At 40.2% G+C, this 19,496-nt stretch overlaps 1 protein-coding gene across 1 annotated transcript in view; it reads left to right on the top strand.

Moving 5' to 3' along the window:
- The window catches only part of PIEZO2 (piezo type mechanosensitive ion channel component 2), a 336,118-nt gene that overhangs the window by 161,509 nt on the left and 155,113 nt on the right, over positions 1–19,496 (top strand). The window contains exon 4 of the mRNA XM_081097137.1: positions 8,603–8,645. Coding sequence (XP_080953263.1) covers positions 8,603–8,645 — 43 coding nt within the window. The remainder of the gene's footprint in view (positions 1–8,602; positions 8,646–19,496) is intronic.

Raw genomic sequence — 19,496 nt, 5'->3', positions numbered from 1 at the left:
AAACAGTCTAAGACGGATGGCTTTATTTGTACAACTTTGGTGTTCAAAAGAGTATCCTATACGTGGATTGCACAGTGACTGCGTTTATCCGAATAGGCAGGCACCCAGGATGACTCTTCATGCACACATGGCTTCCGTTCCTCACTTCCAGCCCTGTTTGAGGCAGAGCATAAACTGCCCGTCCTCTGCTGCAAATATGGGCCACCAGCATTGTCCCTTGTCTGTTTCCTCTACTCGCAGGACCCTCTGCCCCCTCAGAGTCTTTTCCTCTCTTAGCCGCTAAGGAATATTTTAATATCCTTCCTCTCTGTGCCTTCAACCTCTGCTCACCCCCAGCTTCCTTCTCTTTAGTTTATTAAGACTGCCATAGTCTTAACCTGAAGAAGCCACGCCATCCTTTGGCCTGGCCTCTTCTACTAGCTCCCACTCTCACCTCCCACCTTTCTTCTCATCCCTTCCCATCTCAGAAAGAGAAGCCTGCCGCCCTGTCTGCAATTCCTGCCCTTCTATCAGTTCTCAGCTCACTCCTCCTTCACACTGTTGTTTCTGTGCTTCCACTGAAACCTTTCTGGCACACCTTACCATCTTTCGCCCAAAGGTCTAAAATCCACGAATCCCCTCTTATCGAAGTTTGTTCAGAAAGGGACATCCTATGCAGAAAAGGCACGATGTCCACTCTCTGTTTGGTATGGACCTTGTGTTTCTTGACTTAGAGCAATGCAGTGGGAAATACACTTTTATTTCTTTAAGGCTGGCTTGTTTGTTTGGTTTCCATGGGCGACATATGCATAGAACAATTCAATTGATCTACTTGTGAAAGTGCCCCTGAGATTTGTGAAAATGGATTGATTGTGTGTGTGTGTGTGTGTGTGTGTGTGTGTGTGTGTGTGTGTTTGGGTTTCTCTCTTCCAGTGTGTCTGTAGCTATTTTAATGATAAGTAGGTAAAAAAAACAAAAACAAACAAAATCAAAAAACCCACACCAGATTGCCAATCAGACCCAATCTTAAACCAGAAATTTTATGATCACTTATTTTTTAAAATATATTTAGAATTTACATTTCATTTTAGAGTAATTTAAAAGTATTTTTTTCAAAAGAAAATCTCTTAAATGTTGTAGCATCCTTCATTCATAGGGTATTGTATGTTTGTAAATAGACTTGCTTAACATTTGTGACTAGGCTTGTCCTAGTCACTACAAAAAATGAATTGTGGTAAGTATTTTTTCAGACTGACCATCATCAACTGAGATGATATCATAAAACATGCATTATGCTCATTCAAGATCTGGAGTTGAGATATTTGGTTATTAAAGAATTCATGAGGATTAAAGAAACAAATATAATATTTGTTCCCACCTAACTGTGGCAACAAACATGTAAATCAAAAACCGAAAAGCTAAATGATAAAATGTTCTACACATTGCATGCGTAATAGCAAAACTGTAGATATAATTTATATATAAATTACAATGGACTTGGATTTGTTAAATTATGGAGCACTGTATGGGCATTACAATAATTACATGCCTATATTTATTGACATGGGAAGAATTACATTATATATCATTAAGTAATCAATGTATGTTTCAAAATAGGATGACCACTATTTTATATGTGCAAGTAGAAATGTGAGAGTTTTAGTGTGTTTGGGAGGGTATTTATGCAAAAAAAATTAAAAAATGTAAATATAGCCCTGGCTGGTTTGGCTTAGTGGATAAGAATGTCGGCCTGTGGACTGACGGGTCCCAGGTTTGATTCTGGTCAGGGAGCACATGCCCAGGTTGCAGGCTCGATCCCCAGTGGGGGACATGTAGGAGGCAGCCGATCGGTGATACTCTCTCATCATTGATGTTTCTTTTCTTTTTATTTAAATTTTGTTTTATTGCTTAAAGTATTACAAAGAGTATTACATATGTCTCCTTTTTTTGCCCCCTTGACATTCTCCCAGCCTCCCCTACCCCCCAGTGTCTTGTGTCCATTGGTTATGCTTATATGCATGCATAGAAGTCCTTCAGTTGATCTCTTACCCACCTCTCCCGCCCGCCAACCCTCCCCAGCCTTCCTGCTGTAGTTTGACAGTCTGTTCGATGATGCTCTGCCTCTGTATCTATTTTTGTTCATCAGTTTATAATGGCCTTTATTATCCATAAGTGAGTGAGGTCATGTGGTATTTTTCTTTCATTGACTGGCTTATTTCACTTAGCATAATGCTCTCCAGTTCCATCCATGCTGATGCAAATTCATCATTGATGTTTCTATCGCTCTCTCTTTCTCCCATCCTCTCTGAAATCAATAAAAATATATTTTAAAAATGTAAGTATATTTATGTTTTGTAGTGATTATTTTATTTTACAAATAAGGAAAAATGAGGTGATCACCCTTAGATGATGAAAAATTAGGACATATGAAAAGAACTGACAAAGTATAAATGGGGTTGAAAACCAAAGTATGCAATTTAATGTGCCATATACACAAAGGATTGTCATCCAGATCCTAAAGATCAGAGCAGAAGACAATGGACATTATAAAACAAGAGTATTAAGTAGAGGTGAACATGATGTTTAAAATATATATATATATATATATATATATATATATATATATATATATATAATTTAATACGTACATTGTTAATTAAGAGATGGTGAAGAATGAATTTTTTTCCTTACTGCTCTCTTTTGCAGTTACCTTTAACCCATTAATGACAAATCCCATCTGGGAATTAAGACTCAGAAAAATGTTCAGATCTCACAATTTAACCCAAAATGATGAAATTGTTCATTAGCTGGGAAATTTTCTTTACTTGGGCACATATCATCCATTAGAGCAGCCATTTATGGAGTTTAAAAGATTTCAACTACAACTCAACAGAAGTGCATCTTAATATTTGCAAAGTAAAATGTCACTATTGGTTGATTTTTTTCTCTTAAAAATTTCACATTATGTTCAACATTCAATGCCTGGTAAAATCTTTACTCTGATTGGATATGAAAATGTTTTCCTTTTAAGAGTTAAAAATAATGTAAATAAAGCTTCCACCAGAAAACTTGTAAGTGGCATAATTCCTGATATTTGAGTGTTTCATCACCAATTTCTGTGCCAGGTTGAATGTTTAACTGCTTGGCAGCCCCTACAATATATGAAAATACTTTCATTTTTTATAGGAATTTGCTGGCAAAAACCTACTAATTCCATGAATTATTAGTCCCTTTCTTCTAATTATTTTGAAGAAAAAAAAAAAACACCCAGATGTGCAGATCCAAGTTCCAGTGGCCCTCAACGTCTAAGACAGACTTGGTGTAAAAGTGTTCAATTAAAAGAAAATCTGTGCCTCATCTGACCAGTTTTACCACTGCAAACCCAGAGAAAAGATCGTTACCTTTTTTGTGTAATAGAATTTGAGCAACAAGTTGATTGAAACAATTATTGATAAAAGTAATCAATAAAGGAAACATGATAATAAAGCGAGCAAGCAATTTATAACATAAAGATAGGAAGTTTTGCATTTTCAATAACATTTATGAAAAAAATAAAATTATAAATGGAAAAGGACTTGTTGAAAACCACTTAAGGTTACATTAAAGAAAGAGAAAGACACAAGAGTGACTTGTCCAAGGAAATACAGATGACCAGAGGCAGAGCTATTAGCACACAGATGCCTGGTAGCAAAGCCTTGTAATTTTATTTTATTTTTCACCCAAGGATATATTTATTGATTTTAGAGACAGAGGAGGGGGGGGAGAGAGAGAGAGAGAGAGAGAGAGAGAGAGAGAGAGAGAGAGAGAACGAGCAATATGAAAGAGAAACAAGGATCGGCTGCCTCCTGTACATGCCCCGACCTGGGATCAAACCCGCAACCTTTCTGGTGTAAGCAGTGCTCCAACCAACTGAGCCACTGGGCCAGGGCCAAAGCCCTGTAATTTTAAACCACTACTACAGAAAAATTAGAACAAGGAAACATAATCAGCCCTGTCCGGTCATCTGCAGGTTACATATTGGTGCATGGCCTTCCTCGGCCTATGGGTGTTTGTACAGTTGAGCTCCTGCTCGGCATGCTGAGTGTTAAACAAAATTAACACAGGAGACTCATAGGTCCTAGATAAAAGGAAGATGGTGGAAGAAGACGTTTGATGACAGATAACTTCTCCTATAGGTACCCCCCATATTCCAAAATTAATAATCAGACATAAAAATTGTTTGAAATTCAAAAAAAATTTTTTTAATTCCATATTGTAGCCAGATTGGGGCAAGAGGCAAATGTTAGGAAGGAGAATAAGAAAAGGAAAATGAAGCAGGAAGAAAGGTCAATATTATCAGCCCCCAACGTATGACAGAACAAGGAGTAAAGAAGTCAAGAGCTTTGGCGCTGGCGTCCTGACCCTCTACCCGGAGTTTTCCCCCTGCAAAGGGCACGTGATAATAGTCCTGACTTTATGGAGCATTTGGAAGGACTATATTAGCTAATAGACAGGAAGTTAGCATGAACTGCAAGCTGTTTTTATTGCCAGGTCAATTTGGAGGAGAATGTTCACTCTCTTAATATAAAATATGGTTAAAATCATCTAGCATTTATTTAAAATATTTATATTCCCACCTAAAATATGGATGCTCAATGCATTGTTAAAATCTTATTTTTATTGTTCATATTTAGTGCTCTTTGAGATACAAATGTCAGGCTTAAAGCTAGACATGAGACTAAACTAAACATGCAGATTATTTTTGCTGTCTCATCACTGGAGTGACAGGAAAGGCGAGGGCATCAGGGGCACCTGGACCAGACAGGGACGCCATCAGGAGCCCCTCCTCTCTCCCCGGGCCACCTCTGCTCAGGGGTCCCCTCGTTCCTCTTACACAGCTTTCTCCGTGTGGCAGAAACAGGGCCGCTATGTGAATATCCTCAGCCCTGGGCGCTCATCATCCTGGCTCTCTGGTAGGCCAGCAGAGAGAGCTTCCTGGGAGTTAGGTCATCCGGCTGGGAAAGGGTCCATCCTGGCCTGAGCTAGCCTGTCATGTGCCCTTCCTGATCCTTGTGGCCTGGGAGATAGGGTGCTGTGAGGAGTGGCCAGCCTGCCCTGCCTCTGTAGCCAGTGAAGGAGAGGTAATATGACCCCGAGCTCCCGCAAAAGCTCCCGGGCCTGGGGAAAGTAGCTCCCAAAGAAAGGAAGTTTCCATCCATAGCTTCTTTCTGTGATGGGAAGAGGGGGCATGGAGCTGACAGAAGCTGATAGGTAGATGGGATGCAGAAGGGAGGGCGCGGGTAGGGAGAGCGTGAGAACGGACAGATGGAGCTTTGCTCATTTTGTGAAGGGGCAGATGTTGATGCCTCGAGGAAGGAATGCCCTACCCTTTGGCATGGTAGTTCCTCTGGGAGTCCTGGGACTGTCAGTGCAAAGGGGTAGTTTGTCACCTGGCACACACAGGGGATAGATCCTGGAACTTGCTTCCTAGACTGCATGACATTCAGTCCATGGTTTGTTTCCAGCCTCTGGTCTTTGTGATCCACCACAAAGATTTTAGTTCTGTTTTGGGGATGGCTGTGCTATGAAGGGCAATTTTAAAAAATGAAGAATCACAGTCATTTCTAACTACATCTAAGATGCAAAGGGAAAATCCCTCTTATGGAGCGTATCCATCTCTCTATGTTCTATATTTTCCTTTTTGTCGTTGTTGCTGTTGTTTGATTTTTCCTGAAGAATGTCATGTGCTTCAGACTTCTCCGTATTCTACATCTCATTTAAAAAGTGTTAAATCAAGAAAGTCTGCCAGCTCCCTCCCTTTGTTTTCTCTCCATGTTGGACTGCTCTGGCAAAGGAGAGTAATATTACCTTACCATGTAAAACATGGCTAATGGCTTTAAAAGAATTCCCCAGCAACTGAATAATGGGCTGCCAAAAATATTCTTGGTGCCAAAGGATCTGAATATGTATGTACCATTTATTGTGCATTTCTCCTTTCATCATGACTAAGTGCGCACAGAAGACATAAAGACTTAACCCTCTAGGGTATGTGCCATTTGAGGGCAGAAACCATATTTTAATATATTCAGTTTGGTACCTAACATATTGCGATGCTTACCAGATTATCAATAGCAAGCAATGATGGATGCCTGTGGTACATAGGATGCTCAAATTATCAATTAAATTGATTTCTAGTGACTAGAATGAAGTTGTTTCATTGTATTATGCTTGGTTGGGTGCCTTAATGTTTATTCTAAGGATTTCTGGAAGTCTTGCACCAAACACTTAAAACTTGTCCTGCCTGCATGAATAAGTTCACGTTTCTCCGCAATAAGATAGAACCTATTTCTTAATTAAAGTTTCATGATCTAAAAGTCTGATAGTGCAATATAGCAAAGTCATTTACTTTTGTTTTATTTTGATAATAAATCTAGTCTATTAAAAAGAGGTTTTCTTAAAAATTGTGCTTAAAATTTAGGAATGAACTGAAGAAAATCTAGGAATATGCAAATGTAGAAAAATTTAAAAGGTACTTTGTTTCTCACTGAAAGTAAGAAACGTCAAGAAAAGTAGCATCTAAGCCCACTCCCCACCCACCCGCACCCCACCTTCTCCTGGAGCCTTCCCACTTGGTCTGTGCTCAGAATGTCTGGTTCTCGCTTGGCAGGAGACTCAATCTCTCCTGCTTCTTAATTTGGGCCGGGCAGTTGCCAGCTGCCCTGGAATACAATGTGGTTTCTGAGTCAGGTATGTATTCTTCGCCAGCCTCTTAATTGCTAGGCTCTTAGGGGACTAGAGTCATCGTCTTCAAAGAAATCCTGAAATAGAGATTCTTAATTGTTTTGCATGTGACTCACAGGCTAGATAACATTCAGATGGGGTACACTCACCCGGGCTCAGAGCCATCAGAAAATCTTGAGTTGATTAACTAAAATTCCATATCATTTACTCCTGCTCAGCGAAGTGTATTGGAATTCAGTTAGATAAGAGTGACTTGATCCAAGCAGGTAAACCCGCATCTGCTTTAAATTTGTGTGTGTGTGTATGTGTGTGTGTGTATGTGTGTGTGTATGTGTGTGTGTGTGTGTGTGTCTAATTCCTATCTGATACTTAGTCCTTTATTATTTATGAATAATTATCTAAAATGCTCTATCATAGCCAAGGAGTATGGGGAAGCAGCATGCTTGTGCTCTCTTGGGACTGGTTGAGTCCTCAAAAGGAAACTACTACTGCATAATCTCCCATCTTTCCAGAAAGTCTGCCTAATGTGTAGGATACACTGAGTGGCCACCTGATGATAAAGCCTGTGAGGCAGGGTTCTCAAGAAAGACATATAAGCACCTAGTTCATTGTGACTTTAGGAAAAGAAGCAGGGTAGCTTTTCAGCTGCCCCTGGAGACCAGTGCTGAATCTACCACTTCCTGTTTACAGAGCTAAATTGTACAGAAAGGCAGTAATTATCTGCTGTGATTATCAAGCAACTAGTACAAAGCACAACATATAAATTTAGGGATACATGGGTGTTTACTTGAAATAGTAACTGAAATTAAAATATTTTTGCAACTGGCTGGACATCATGAAAATGTAAAACTATGGGTTAAGCACAAACCTTTAATTTTTATATAAAAACATTTTTTATACCCAGCTGTGTTTTGTGGAGTTGCATATACTACTCTTCAAATCATGCCACTTAAAATAGCATTTCTGCATTCAGGATATTCCTGGTTAAAATATTTAGCTTAAAACATTAAATGTTAATCCTGTGTTTCAACCCTAATGAGATAGAAGCATGGGGCATAATGAGTTGGAAATTCAGAGTACTGTTTGGGGAAGAAAAAATTTTACTCTACCCTTTTAGGTTCCCTGGCTGGTCTAATGAGCATAATATAAATTAACAGGAGAAAAGTCAATTTAATTTAATAAAAATGGGCATTCCAAAGTATGCGGCTCCCAGATAGTCAGGCAACTGGTATAGGCATGAGAGTTCACAGGGTAGAAGGCCATTCATGGGAGGGGGCAGGGAAGAGAAAATGCCAGTTAAACAAATGCAGAGAACTCTTCCTGATGTTCTCTTTGGTATAGCTCTTTTTCTGGTATAGGCACCTGTATCTAAACTACTTTAGTCAGTTAAGGGGGAGGTAAAAAGAAAAACTTCCTATAATCTCTGTTTCTTACAAATAATTAGCCTAAAATAATCCTCTTGATAAAGAGACACATTCTGGGGTGGAAAATGTTGCTACCCTACAGTGTCCTCTAGCTTTCAATATGCTACACAAAAGTAAAAGCTGAATTTTAGAGAGTATGGGTTACAATAAACTGTTTAATTATTTTTGTCAGGAGAGTTTTGCTCATATTATTCTGAACCAAATGCAGATGTTTAGAGAATGAGTTAGTGGGCTACTGCCTTACCACAGGTAAGTGAGGTACAGATTAGTCCCATTCACTCCGGATGTAGAATGTTCTCTAAAAGGCCCTTTGGGGACTAGAAGAAAGCAGTGATGCATCCTAGGGGAAACAAAGTCTCCACTTAAATTTAAAACAAATGCCTAGCAGAGTGTGCAAAACCAACAAACAAACAAAACCACAGGACAAAGGTATCAGAGTACTTGATGTGCACTACTTATGTTCCTTTCCTCTCTTGCAGGCTCAACGTGGGAAAAGACATTTCGGCAGATTGGCTTTGAAAGGTAGGCAGGGTTTAGCATGTCTCCACTTTTAGCGTACTAATGGCCTATTTTATTCTAAGTACGTTATGGATTATAACTCAATGGCATTGCTACCACTGCTTCGGTAAGTGAGTAAGTTTGTGCCACTGAGTAAGTCATCATTTTGCTCCTTGAGACTTGGTTTCTTTGTAAAGTAGAGCTTTGCCTTATAAAATCTTTGCCTGAATACAGAGTGAACTTGAAGATTAAACGGAGCAAGTTTTTTGAAAACCCTTCTTAAACTGCAAACCATTATAAAAGGTAAGTTGTACAGTTAGAGAATTAAGAATTAGAGTCTACTTTCTTATAGGTTACTCACCTCATCTGTTAGTTCTATAGTTTTTGTGCAGAGAAATTTATATTTATACTGATGTCTTTCCAGTTATTAAAATGATTAGATATTAGCTCTACGTGAAAGGTTGAGATCACATCATGCCTAAGCATTTCTGTTGTCAGTGGAAATTGGGCTGATCGCAAAGAAAGAATTCCAAGCACCCACACATGGAGATTGTGGTGTGGCAGCCTGGTTTATTTCTGATGTAATATCAAAAGAGTTTTCTTCCTGGCTTCCCAAGGTCCTATGGCTGTCTGTGCTGCCATGGAAAACGTACAACCGTGTCTTCAACAAGGCCAAGGCCAGAGCCCAGAGTTTCTGCTTCATGGTCCTTGAGAGCCTGCACAATCTGCCAAGGGCCCCAGTGGCCACTAGAGCCACATGGTGGGTGCTCCCGGGCTGGAGAGCATATGATATGGTCCAGAGGGTGAGAGTGCAGATCACTGATCAAGGGAGAAATGAGCTTCTTTTTTCGCCTGGAATTATGTACTCTCAGGCTTGGGAGGAACCAGAAGCTTTTTCAAAATAACCAATCAACTTCCCAAACTGTTAGTGTTGTTGGGGGTGGGGAGGGTGGGGCTGGGGAGGGGAGGCAGCTTACATTGGCTCCACCCCCCCAGACAATGATTTTTTTTCCAGGTTAGACTGACAGGCCTGTATGCTTAAGTACCGCCCGCTTGTGATATTGCTTAGGTTCTTATTTCCCCCTGCCTAGTTTCAATGACTAAGATTTTTACACGGAACCATGCTGAATTCTTGAATTATAGATCTCTTCTGTTTTGTGTTTGTTTCATTTGTTCTATTCCTATATCTCTGAGGACAGTCCCAAATCTCAAGTTTTATTGGCTGTTCTCATAGTATGAATATTTTAAATAAATCCAGACAGTATAAACTCCATATTATAGTGCCTCCCTAAAATGTGTATGTTTCCTAAAATAGATGTAGAAGTGAAAATATTACTAAGGAATCTATTAAGGGATATGCTTTGTTTTTAAACTGCCATCTCAGTTTGGTGAGCATCGTGATTTTTAGATATTATGTTAAAATGTCATCCTGTGACTTTCCATGTTGCCCCATGTTTTCTCATTCAAGGGCAGAGAGTATTCTCTGCGTTGCATCAACTCTCTTAAAATACAGAGCAGATACTGATCTGTGGGGTTATTGTGCAATTATTGTTGCAAAGACTGTATTAAGCAGTGCTGTCAAATATGGCTCTGCTGTTTTTCTTCTCAAGTTTAACCTCTTCTTTATCTTAAAGGGAATTTCAATGATATCTTAAATGAAGCTCTCTGGTTCTTTAGAGCCGTTGTAAGAGATATTGATCCTTTCCTCGCTATGTCCTTTGAAGTTTGCTAGCAGATTATTTTAAAGTGGTCACATCTAAAGGAAACTTTAGCAGTGACTGAGTCAGCTAAAGCTTCAACACTTTCTGCAAGGATAAGAAAGCAAAGATGTCCTCTGTTGTACATTTTGTAACTGAAAGGAAGAACTAGGGATCTGCCCTCCCCGTCTCCTTGCAGTAATGCTTGCCATGAGATGATGGTGTTTAGCCCTTCGCTTCCTGGAAACTTTGTGATTATATGCATTGCTTCTGAATAAATACACATTGTCACAATTTATATGGCTGAATTCATGACAATAGGTTATGTTCACCTTAAAAAAAAATCATCTTAGTCCCCAGTGGCGTATATCAGGAATTTACAGAGGAAGGATCTAAATTCCTATATCTTTGTTGTTTCCACTTCTAACATCCCCACCCACTCCTGGCGCTCCAATGTTGATATCTACACAACAAAAGAAGACTCAGTTGTATGGTGTTATTTTATTTTTATTATAGAGAAAAATATCTGTGTCTAACCTATTTTCATTTCAATTAGAAAGCTTCACTTTCTGCGCAGATTTCCTAAGCTTACAAGTATAAATATTTCCAAATCATATTCATTAATCTTGGTTAAGGCAATGCAGGTGGGCGTTGCTTTGTAAATTCATCAATACTCAGTATGTTTGAACAAGTGTGTTTGCAAGGAATGACCCAATTTTCAGTGCTCTTTTTTTTCTCACTCGTGCGAAATCTGATGAGGAGGCTGGACAACTCTGCAGAGCAGCCTCTACATGGTGTGTCAGTGTTTGGCTTCAATCTCTCACACTTCTCTCTCCACATGATGCTTCTGAGTTTGCCTGAGGGTGAGAGGAGAGGTGAGAGAATTGCAAGCTGATTCTTAAGTGTTTCCACCCTGCAGTGGCAGCTAATTCCTGGCCCACAGCAAGTTGCCTTGCTAATTTGTAGGGAAGGAGAGGTGACGCCCTGACATGCTTGCAGGAAGGGCCAGGAAGTAGAATATCAGAAAGCTGCAGCAGTATCTATCACATAAGCTTTGCGTAAGGCCTGAATGTGGTTTTCTCTTTCCAAAGCTACACTTTGCATCTGAGACAAAATGTGTCCGCAAGGACATAGATAGGCTTATGCGTAGTCACCTGCGACCAGAAATAAAAGTTTCTGCCTTCTGGGAAATCTTATTGCTGCCCACTTAAAAATAACAATCTTTTACTGATCTCTCATCCATTTCTGGTTAAAAAACAATGAAGTTATTCCTAATAAATCTATATAATCAGCACAGTACCTCAGATTACATCACTGTTAACAATATTGTACATGATTCTACTTGATACTCTACTTGGATTGTGGAATGACATATCTTGCCCCTGCAAAGAATATGTTAAAATAGAAATCACCCTGAAAACAGCCTGCTCTGGGGAAACACAAATACTCCTAGGATCTCCCCCCTTCACCCCCTTGTGTAGACGTCATTCAAAAGGCAAGGCCTTGTCTTTAGGGGGCTGAGAAGCTTCCCACAGCCTGTCTGTTGTTGGGCTTGTCTCCCTGCATCCATTTTGTGGGGAGCTGCCACCCATGCTTCAAGCTTTAGACATGATTGCTTTTGTGGAAACTTTCCTGATGACTTACTTCTAGGATCCCACCTCTTCTTGTCACATTTTTTTACAATTTTCTGTTCTGCAACTGGACATATGGTATTGAGACTTTCCTCCTGTGTTTCTACCCCTTTGGGGCATGAAGGATGGGGCTGTGCTGATCCCCTGGTGCCCCGACACTGCCTGGCATGTGCTAGCTAATCAGACGTTCGGTGGGTGCCTGACTGAGTCCTTGATGGGACGCGTACACAAATATGGTTGGAGCGTGCTTGTGAAAGAAGGGGCCTCTGAGGAAGGCAAGAGCCCAGGGCCATCATCTTTTCATCATCACATTGCAGCCGCTGGTGGGAGGATGGGCCGCTGTAGCCGGAGCTGGCTCATCCTTGACAGTGTAGGGAGGAAGGCATGACTCTACTCTGTCAGTGGGAACAATTGTTTAATCCAATGACCCTCATATCAACAATAGAGTTTTCCTGAATCTCTCTTCTCAAACTCCTGAGTCTAATGTTCTGAGTTTGACACCAGCTGCTCTCTATGACAAGATCCCTGCGGGATTAAGAACCTGGTGAGGAGTTCTAGATCAGAATCAAACCTGGGACCCTTTGGTCCACAGGCTGATGCTCTATTCTTTTCCATGTGAACAACTGTAAACCCAATTTTGCCCCACCCTATATGTTGGACCAATGCTTCTGAGGGCATCTTTTGACCTCTAGTGCCAGCCCAGGGATTGGCAAATAATAGGCATTTAATAAATGTTTGATAAATAAATGGCATTTTAAATAAATATTACTGTGTCATTTCTCTGTTGGCCCAGCCCCTACTTTCATCGAATATGCTTTTTTGGGGATAAATTTTAGTTTCTATTGGCCTTTTCATTTGGAGGATGAATAGATTCCTTGAGAAATTTAAGGCCAATTATTACATAATTGTATATCCTCCAGCTTTATGTATAATTCACAAGCTGTGTAATTGAAATGCATGCTATCTTTTTACGTAATGTTATATAAAGTGTAGAGAAATATTGAAAAAACTAGACTCCAATAATGCTTTCGTGATATACTTTCCTGTATGAAATCTTATGCCTGAGAAATAAGATAGTTAAGAGAAACCAATTATGATAGAAACAAAGATATTCATTTCTATAGTTACTCCTATGTTTTTCTGAAGTTTTTAAGTTAAGGTTGTGAGTCTGTAGTAAAAAGGATAATTTGAATATATATTCATTTAGATCAAGACAAGTATTTCTTTTTATTGCCTCTCTAAGAAGCATACAGAAAGGAAAAAATAAAATATTACCACAAATCTCACCTTACTATAATCTTGTGGTTTATGAAGTTAAAGAAAAGAAATCTTAGTTGGGATTTAGCAATGTGTTGTCAGACTTGTAGCTTATAAGTGTACAGTATTTTTGCATGTGGAGGTGCACAGTGTAGGTTTTTTATTTAATGATTTCCCAAGTTGTTGTGTTGGCTTCCTGAAAACTGAGCTTCTAAATGCTTTAATTCTTTCAGGCTGCATATGAATATTCCTGGAAAAAAGCTACTTTGAGATTACGATATAAAATTTTTGTCACAGTCATTTATATTCAGGAAATGACTAGAGGAAAAGGATGTTTCTGTACTTTGGTGTTTAAAATTAAGCCCAATTTATTTGTTTATTCATTCATTTGAACATTTTCAAACCTCCTCCCTGTGCCCACTCCTGGGCTAGATTTGGGTCTTCAAAGAACATGACAGGGGGAAGAAACATGGATTTGTGAAAAACGTATCACCGCTGGCCTCTCTGCTGAATATTTTGATTATCTGGTTAATTTAATTCTGCCAACATTCCAGAATCTGGGTCTGCTGACTCATGGTGGGCTAGCTAACAGCCTCATACCTCAGTGACTTACAAGACCGAAGGTTCATTTCTTCCTCATATTAAATGGCAGCTGCAAAGGCTGTGGCTTAATGGAGGCTCTTCTCTGAGTGCTTTCTTCATTATGGGTCCAGGCGGAAAGGGAGCCTTTCCTTGGTCTGAGCCTTTCTGTGGTTGGGAAGTTTTGCTGTGGCCAAGGCAGGCCATGGTTCCCAGGTGCTTGGTGCGTTTGCTCAGATGGGACACATGCCACTTCCAGTTGCCTAAGCAGGTCACATGGCCAACTCAAGGCCTATGGGCAGAAAAGCATGCTTCCCTCGTGGGGTGCACCGTGGGTCACACGGGAATGGCCAGAGATGTATGCTATTGTTACAGGAAAGGGGAGCATCTAGCTGGAAGAAGGGACGTCATACATCACAGTATACCATCCCCATCTTGCAAATGACCAAAGCGAAATCAGAGTGCTAAGTATTTTATCCAAAATCGCACAGCTAGTGAATGTCAAAGGCAAGATGTGAACTCAGTTTTATGTGACTGTACCTTCTTCCATTTATTCACAGTCCACCATGTCAACATTTACGATGCTTTATGTCAATAGGCATTTGTTGAACACACGTTATTATGAAGATGCTGGAGGCTGGGGGAAGGAGACTAGGGAGACGTGGTCTTGGTCTTATGGGAAATACCAATATCTTACAATATAACATACTGACTTCCATGCTACCATTTTCTGCAATTATTTAAGAATATTTCTTGAGCAGCTACTCTGTACAAGGTGCCATTATAATGACATATGCTGTACAGACCTGAAGGAGTCAAAGGACAGGTCCATGTGCATGTGTGTGGTGGGGTGGGGAGGTGTTGAGATGAGGTCTGCTATAACAAAATACCACAGACTGGATGGCTTAGACAACACGCATTTATTTCTCACAGTTCTAGAAGCCAGGAAGTCCAAGATCAAAGCACTAGCAGACTGATTGTCTAGTCAGTGATTGCTTCTTTGTTGATAGATGACCATTTCCACTGTGTTCTCTCCAGTTCTCTTGGGAGAGCTCTCGGGGGTCGCTTTCAAAAGGGCATTAATTCCATCATGAGGGCTCCAAGCTCATGGCCTAGTCATTTCCCAAAAGCTTCACCCCCCCCGCCCCCCCCGCCTAATACCATGACATTAGGGATTAGGATTTCAATATAATTTTGAGGGGACAAAAACATCAGTCCATAACAAGTGTCCATACTTCCACACCATCAGAAGAAAAGTGAGAAGTTCTTATATCTAAGGCTTTTACCTCTATGTGATATCATGTAATCACTACTCATTAAACTTTTCTCATACAATAAATCAAATTAGCTGTTTTGTTTGATTTTCCAAAATATCTGCGTAATACTTAAAAAGCTAGAGATTAATATGTGTATGTATGTGTGTGTGTGACAAAAGTAGGTGATTTACATTTCTTTGGCTGTTGAGAGCTATACTCTGGACTTCGGCTTCTAACTTGAAAAGTAATTAGTTTAACCTTTTTTTATTCAAGCACATTTGGTATCATTTAATAAGTGCTTGGTGAAGAGATCTATTTTTCTTCTAGAAAAAAAAAAGATGCAATCTTTCATTAAACTTCTCTTCTTTTCAAAATATGACTGGAGGGAAAAGATGTTCTGATTTGTAACCTTCATCTTTTGCTAAGTTGTTTCATTATAACTAATACAAACTGTTTGAGTTAATGAATGATAAAGATCAAGTTAACTCAATGGTTAACTTGGCACCTTGCTCTATACAAAATTAGAGGTAACAGCAGGAATGTTTCAGATTTCATTAGTGACATGACCAAATGAATTGTATAATATCTTGCTTACTGTCTAGACAGCATGATGAATAATAGACAGGAAATTCATACTGTCTGATGTGGAGGTAAAATTTGGATGTTGAGTCCATAAAATGGTATGTTTTGGAGAATTGTACTAATGATCAGATACTCATAGTGTAAGGTTCAGATTTCTTATTTGTTCTACCTCTTACTTACAAGTGTGAAATAAGCTCTTTCAAAGCTCTAACTACTATAGAATGTCTTTGTCACAGCTTAGTTAAACAACTTAGCTAGGGACCAAGACATTATTGCTTAAACAAAGCCACAGTTTCTATTAAGCATATTTTATAGGCACTGTTTGATTTTTTTCCCATCAGGATCCCTGAAAATGCATCATCCTAGATCAGTGATGGCGAACCTATGACACGCGTGTCAGAGGTGACACGTGAACTCATTTTTTTGGTTGATTTTTCTTTGTTAAATGGCATTTAAATATATAAAATAAATATCAAAAATATAAGTCTTTGTTTTACTATGGTTGCAAATATCAAAAAATTTCTATATGTGACACGGCACCAGAGTTAAGTTAGGGTTTTTCAAAATGCTGACACGCCGAGCTCAAAAGGTTCGCCATCACTGTCCTAGATGAACAAAATGAAAACATTTCCTTGCTCCTTTCTTCATTCTCTATCTCTACACAGGCACCCAAACCTGTATAAACTTACAGAGAAATTTATAATATAAATTATATTTATATTTTTGCAATAGCAATTAGCATATTGCACTATTTCTATAGCCCAGTAGTTTGATTCACATAGGCAATGTATAAAGAAGATTCAGAGAAGTTAAGTAACTTCCTTACATACTAGATGCCCGGTGCACGAAATCTGTGCATGGGTACAGTCCCTAGGCATGGCTGGTGATAGAAGCGCGTGCTTCTGGTGTGGAAGGGCAGGTCCCAGCTGACCTCTGGGCCCGAGGCAGTACCTGGACCCCCAGGTCCCCGTGCGCCTCCCTCTGCCTGAGTCATCGGGCCCCGCCCAGCTCCCTTAGCACCTGGGAGCTGGGTGACAGCTCCAACACCCACTGCCGCCGCTGGTTGCCATCGTCAGGGTGATCAGTGGGGTGATCGGGCCCGCTTGCACCAGCCTTGGCCTGGTGCCTCCCACTCACCTGCTCCACCATCCCGCCATGGTCCCACTCTCCTCAGAGTCCATTGGGGCTGGCAGTGCCTCCACTGCCCCCTGCTGCTAGCACCATGTCGCAGACGCCCACCATGTTCCGCACTGCCCCCTGGTGGTCAGCACATATCATAGTGAGTGGTCAAACTCCTAGTTGAGGGGACAGTTTGCATATTAGGCTTTTATTATATAGGGTGATTGGGTGGCAGTGAGGTCTTTCTGATTGTAAAGTCTACACTCCTCCTTGTTAATTGCTGCGGACATCGCGAAGGTCTCCGTACATCAGGTGCAATCCTGTTGCTAGAGTGGTGACTCTGCATAAATATCATTGATTGTGTTCTCTGTCCCCCCTTTCCTGGCTTCAGGTTCTTACATTCCTCATTGCTAAAGGGACCCAGGGAAGCATTGATGGGCAGGAATCCCCAGGTCCATATGCCTGTGTGACCTTCCTCCTGCCCCTCCTCTTGGCTCACTCCTGGACCATACTGATTTACACACTCGGGAAACTCTTCCCTCCCTCTGAAAGGCTCTCCACTCTCTTTACTGCACTGCACACTTCCTACGATCCTTCCTTAGGGTTAAACACACCTGCCTTGGGAATCTCAAATGGCTTCTGCCTTATTTGACTGCCCTACTCCAGTTTTTCCATATTTATTTTCTGCTAGACAGTAAAAATTATTTTTACTAAAACACAGTTATAATGAAATCATTCACTTGTCTACTGAATATTTCTAAGTCTCCAACCTAATATTCAAAACTTTTCCAAATGCAGTCCCCACCCACGTATTCAGTCAAGTTAACTCTCAGTCACTCCTTCCTCTGCACACATTCTAAGTTTGCCGAACATGGAAGTCTGTCAGCCACACTTTCTAGCCTCCCTCTCTATCTGGAACACCCATTGTGTTGTGCATTATTGTCAAAATCTTGGCATTCATAGGTATCTCCCTTGTATCAGTCCACCCGATTCTGACACCTCTCCATCCTGATTACATATACAATTTCTCTTAGGTAAAACTTTTACCTTTCAGATAGTATTCATAGCAAAACCGAGTACTATGTTTATGAATGAGGGTTTAGCAGGATGCCTTATGCAAAGCAGACACAAAATAACACTTGTTGCACTGAATTTCATAGACAGTGTATAAGCTAGAACTGTATCTACAAAATGTTTCATCTCTATAATTAAGGACATTCAGAGCTTGCATCAACCTATAGGAATACCATTCTACAGCAGGGAAAGCTTTAAAGACAGAATCTTTTATGAAGACTGACATTATTTTCTTCCTATGGAAGAGGGAGGGTACTTTAAATACTAAATCATTTTCTTGCATAAAAGAGTTGTTGCTCTCATTTCAGAAGGACCATATCAAATAATTACAACTTGTTGGTAGCAGATTGTATTTTTCTTTGACCATAAAAGCACCATTTTAGAAGTCATCCATGTACATTGGAACATGTGTTTACAGTCATTAGAAGTGGAAAAAACTAAATGTAATTCTAGCAGTGCACACATTAGTGCTTGTGCTGTTGGAGTAAGCAGTGATGTGTAGTATTTTTAGTTTTTCACATGAGGGCCTTAGCACTTGGGAATCACTACTACATCATTCTATTGCAGCGGTTCTCAACCTGTGGGTTGCGACCCCTGAAAATACATCCTGCATATCAGATATTTACATTATGATTCATAACAGTAGCAAAATTACAGTTATGAAGTAGCAACAAAAATAATTTTATGGTTGGGGGTCACTACAACATGAGGAACTGTATTAAAGGGTCGCGGCATTAGGAAGGTTGAGAACCACTGTAATTGCAATGAATGAGGAGAGTGGCTCATCTTATCCTGAGAGGTTGAGATTTTTTTTTACTGCAGAAGAACATACCAGAGAACCACATAATTTTGGCCCTGTTCCCCCCATTACTCTTGTGGTGCAGTAGAGGGTGAACAGAGGGTGTCTCCTCAAAACATGAGGTGAGGTGGCAACACACAGCAGAGAAATGAACTAGCATTTTCTATCTCTACCCTCATCTCTTGAGCAGGGTGTCATTTGCTGGGCGATTGGTAAATGCTGATCATTTAACAAGTCAATAGCTGGGGAAGTATACAGAGTAAGTGAGAGCTTCAAATGGCTTACACTGGATGCTGTTCATTGACCCACTTGCCATAAACAGAGAGGAAATTGTTTTCACTTGGTCATCATGAGAAATGTGTGGGTTTGAAGTCCCCTCTGCACTCTGCTCCGACCAGTGAAATAGATTTACTTACAAAGCCATGCAGATAATTGAATTCCATGCCGGAATGAACGCAATTTTAGTGAGTTTGCTAGCCTTTTGCATCAGAACAATAGTGGATGTAGATGGGGAGGATAAGAGTCATCTTGTCCTGAGAAATCCGAAACCCAGTGCTCAGGTTTTGCCCCTAATTGTTGGGTGGTCACCAGCACTTTCTGGAAAATAGGTGTTTAATTTCTTGAAGAAAAATGGTAGTAAGCTATAAATGCTGTTCTGTTGACTCATTCATTACTAGGAGAGATCACCTGAATGGTTATTGTTTATGTCCACCACCACCTCCCCTTCCCCCAGGAATGCTGGCATGTTTTACAAGCCATCCATCCACACATGCCCTTGAATTACTTTTAGAAAAGGAACTCCACCCTGATAAATAAACAAAACAAAACAAAACTTCACACCATCCTTTGGAGAGAGGCATCAGGTACAGATGAAACCTACA

This window comes from Myotis nattereri, assembly GCF_964212035.1.
Source record: "Myotis nattereri genome assembly, chromosome: 8".
NCBI lineage: Eukaryota > Metazoa > Chordata > Mammalia > Chiroptera > Vespertilionidae > Myotis > Myotis nattereri.
The sequence above is the reverse complement of the archived record's forward strand: the minus strand, read 5'-3'. Positions and strand labels throughout refer to the sequence as shown.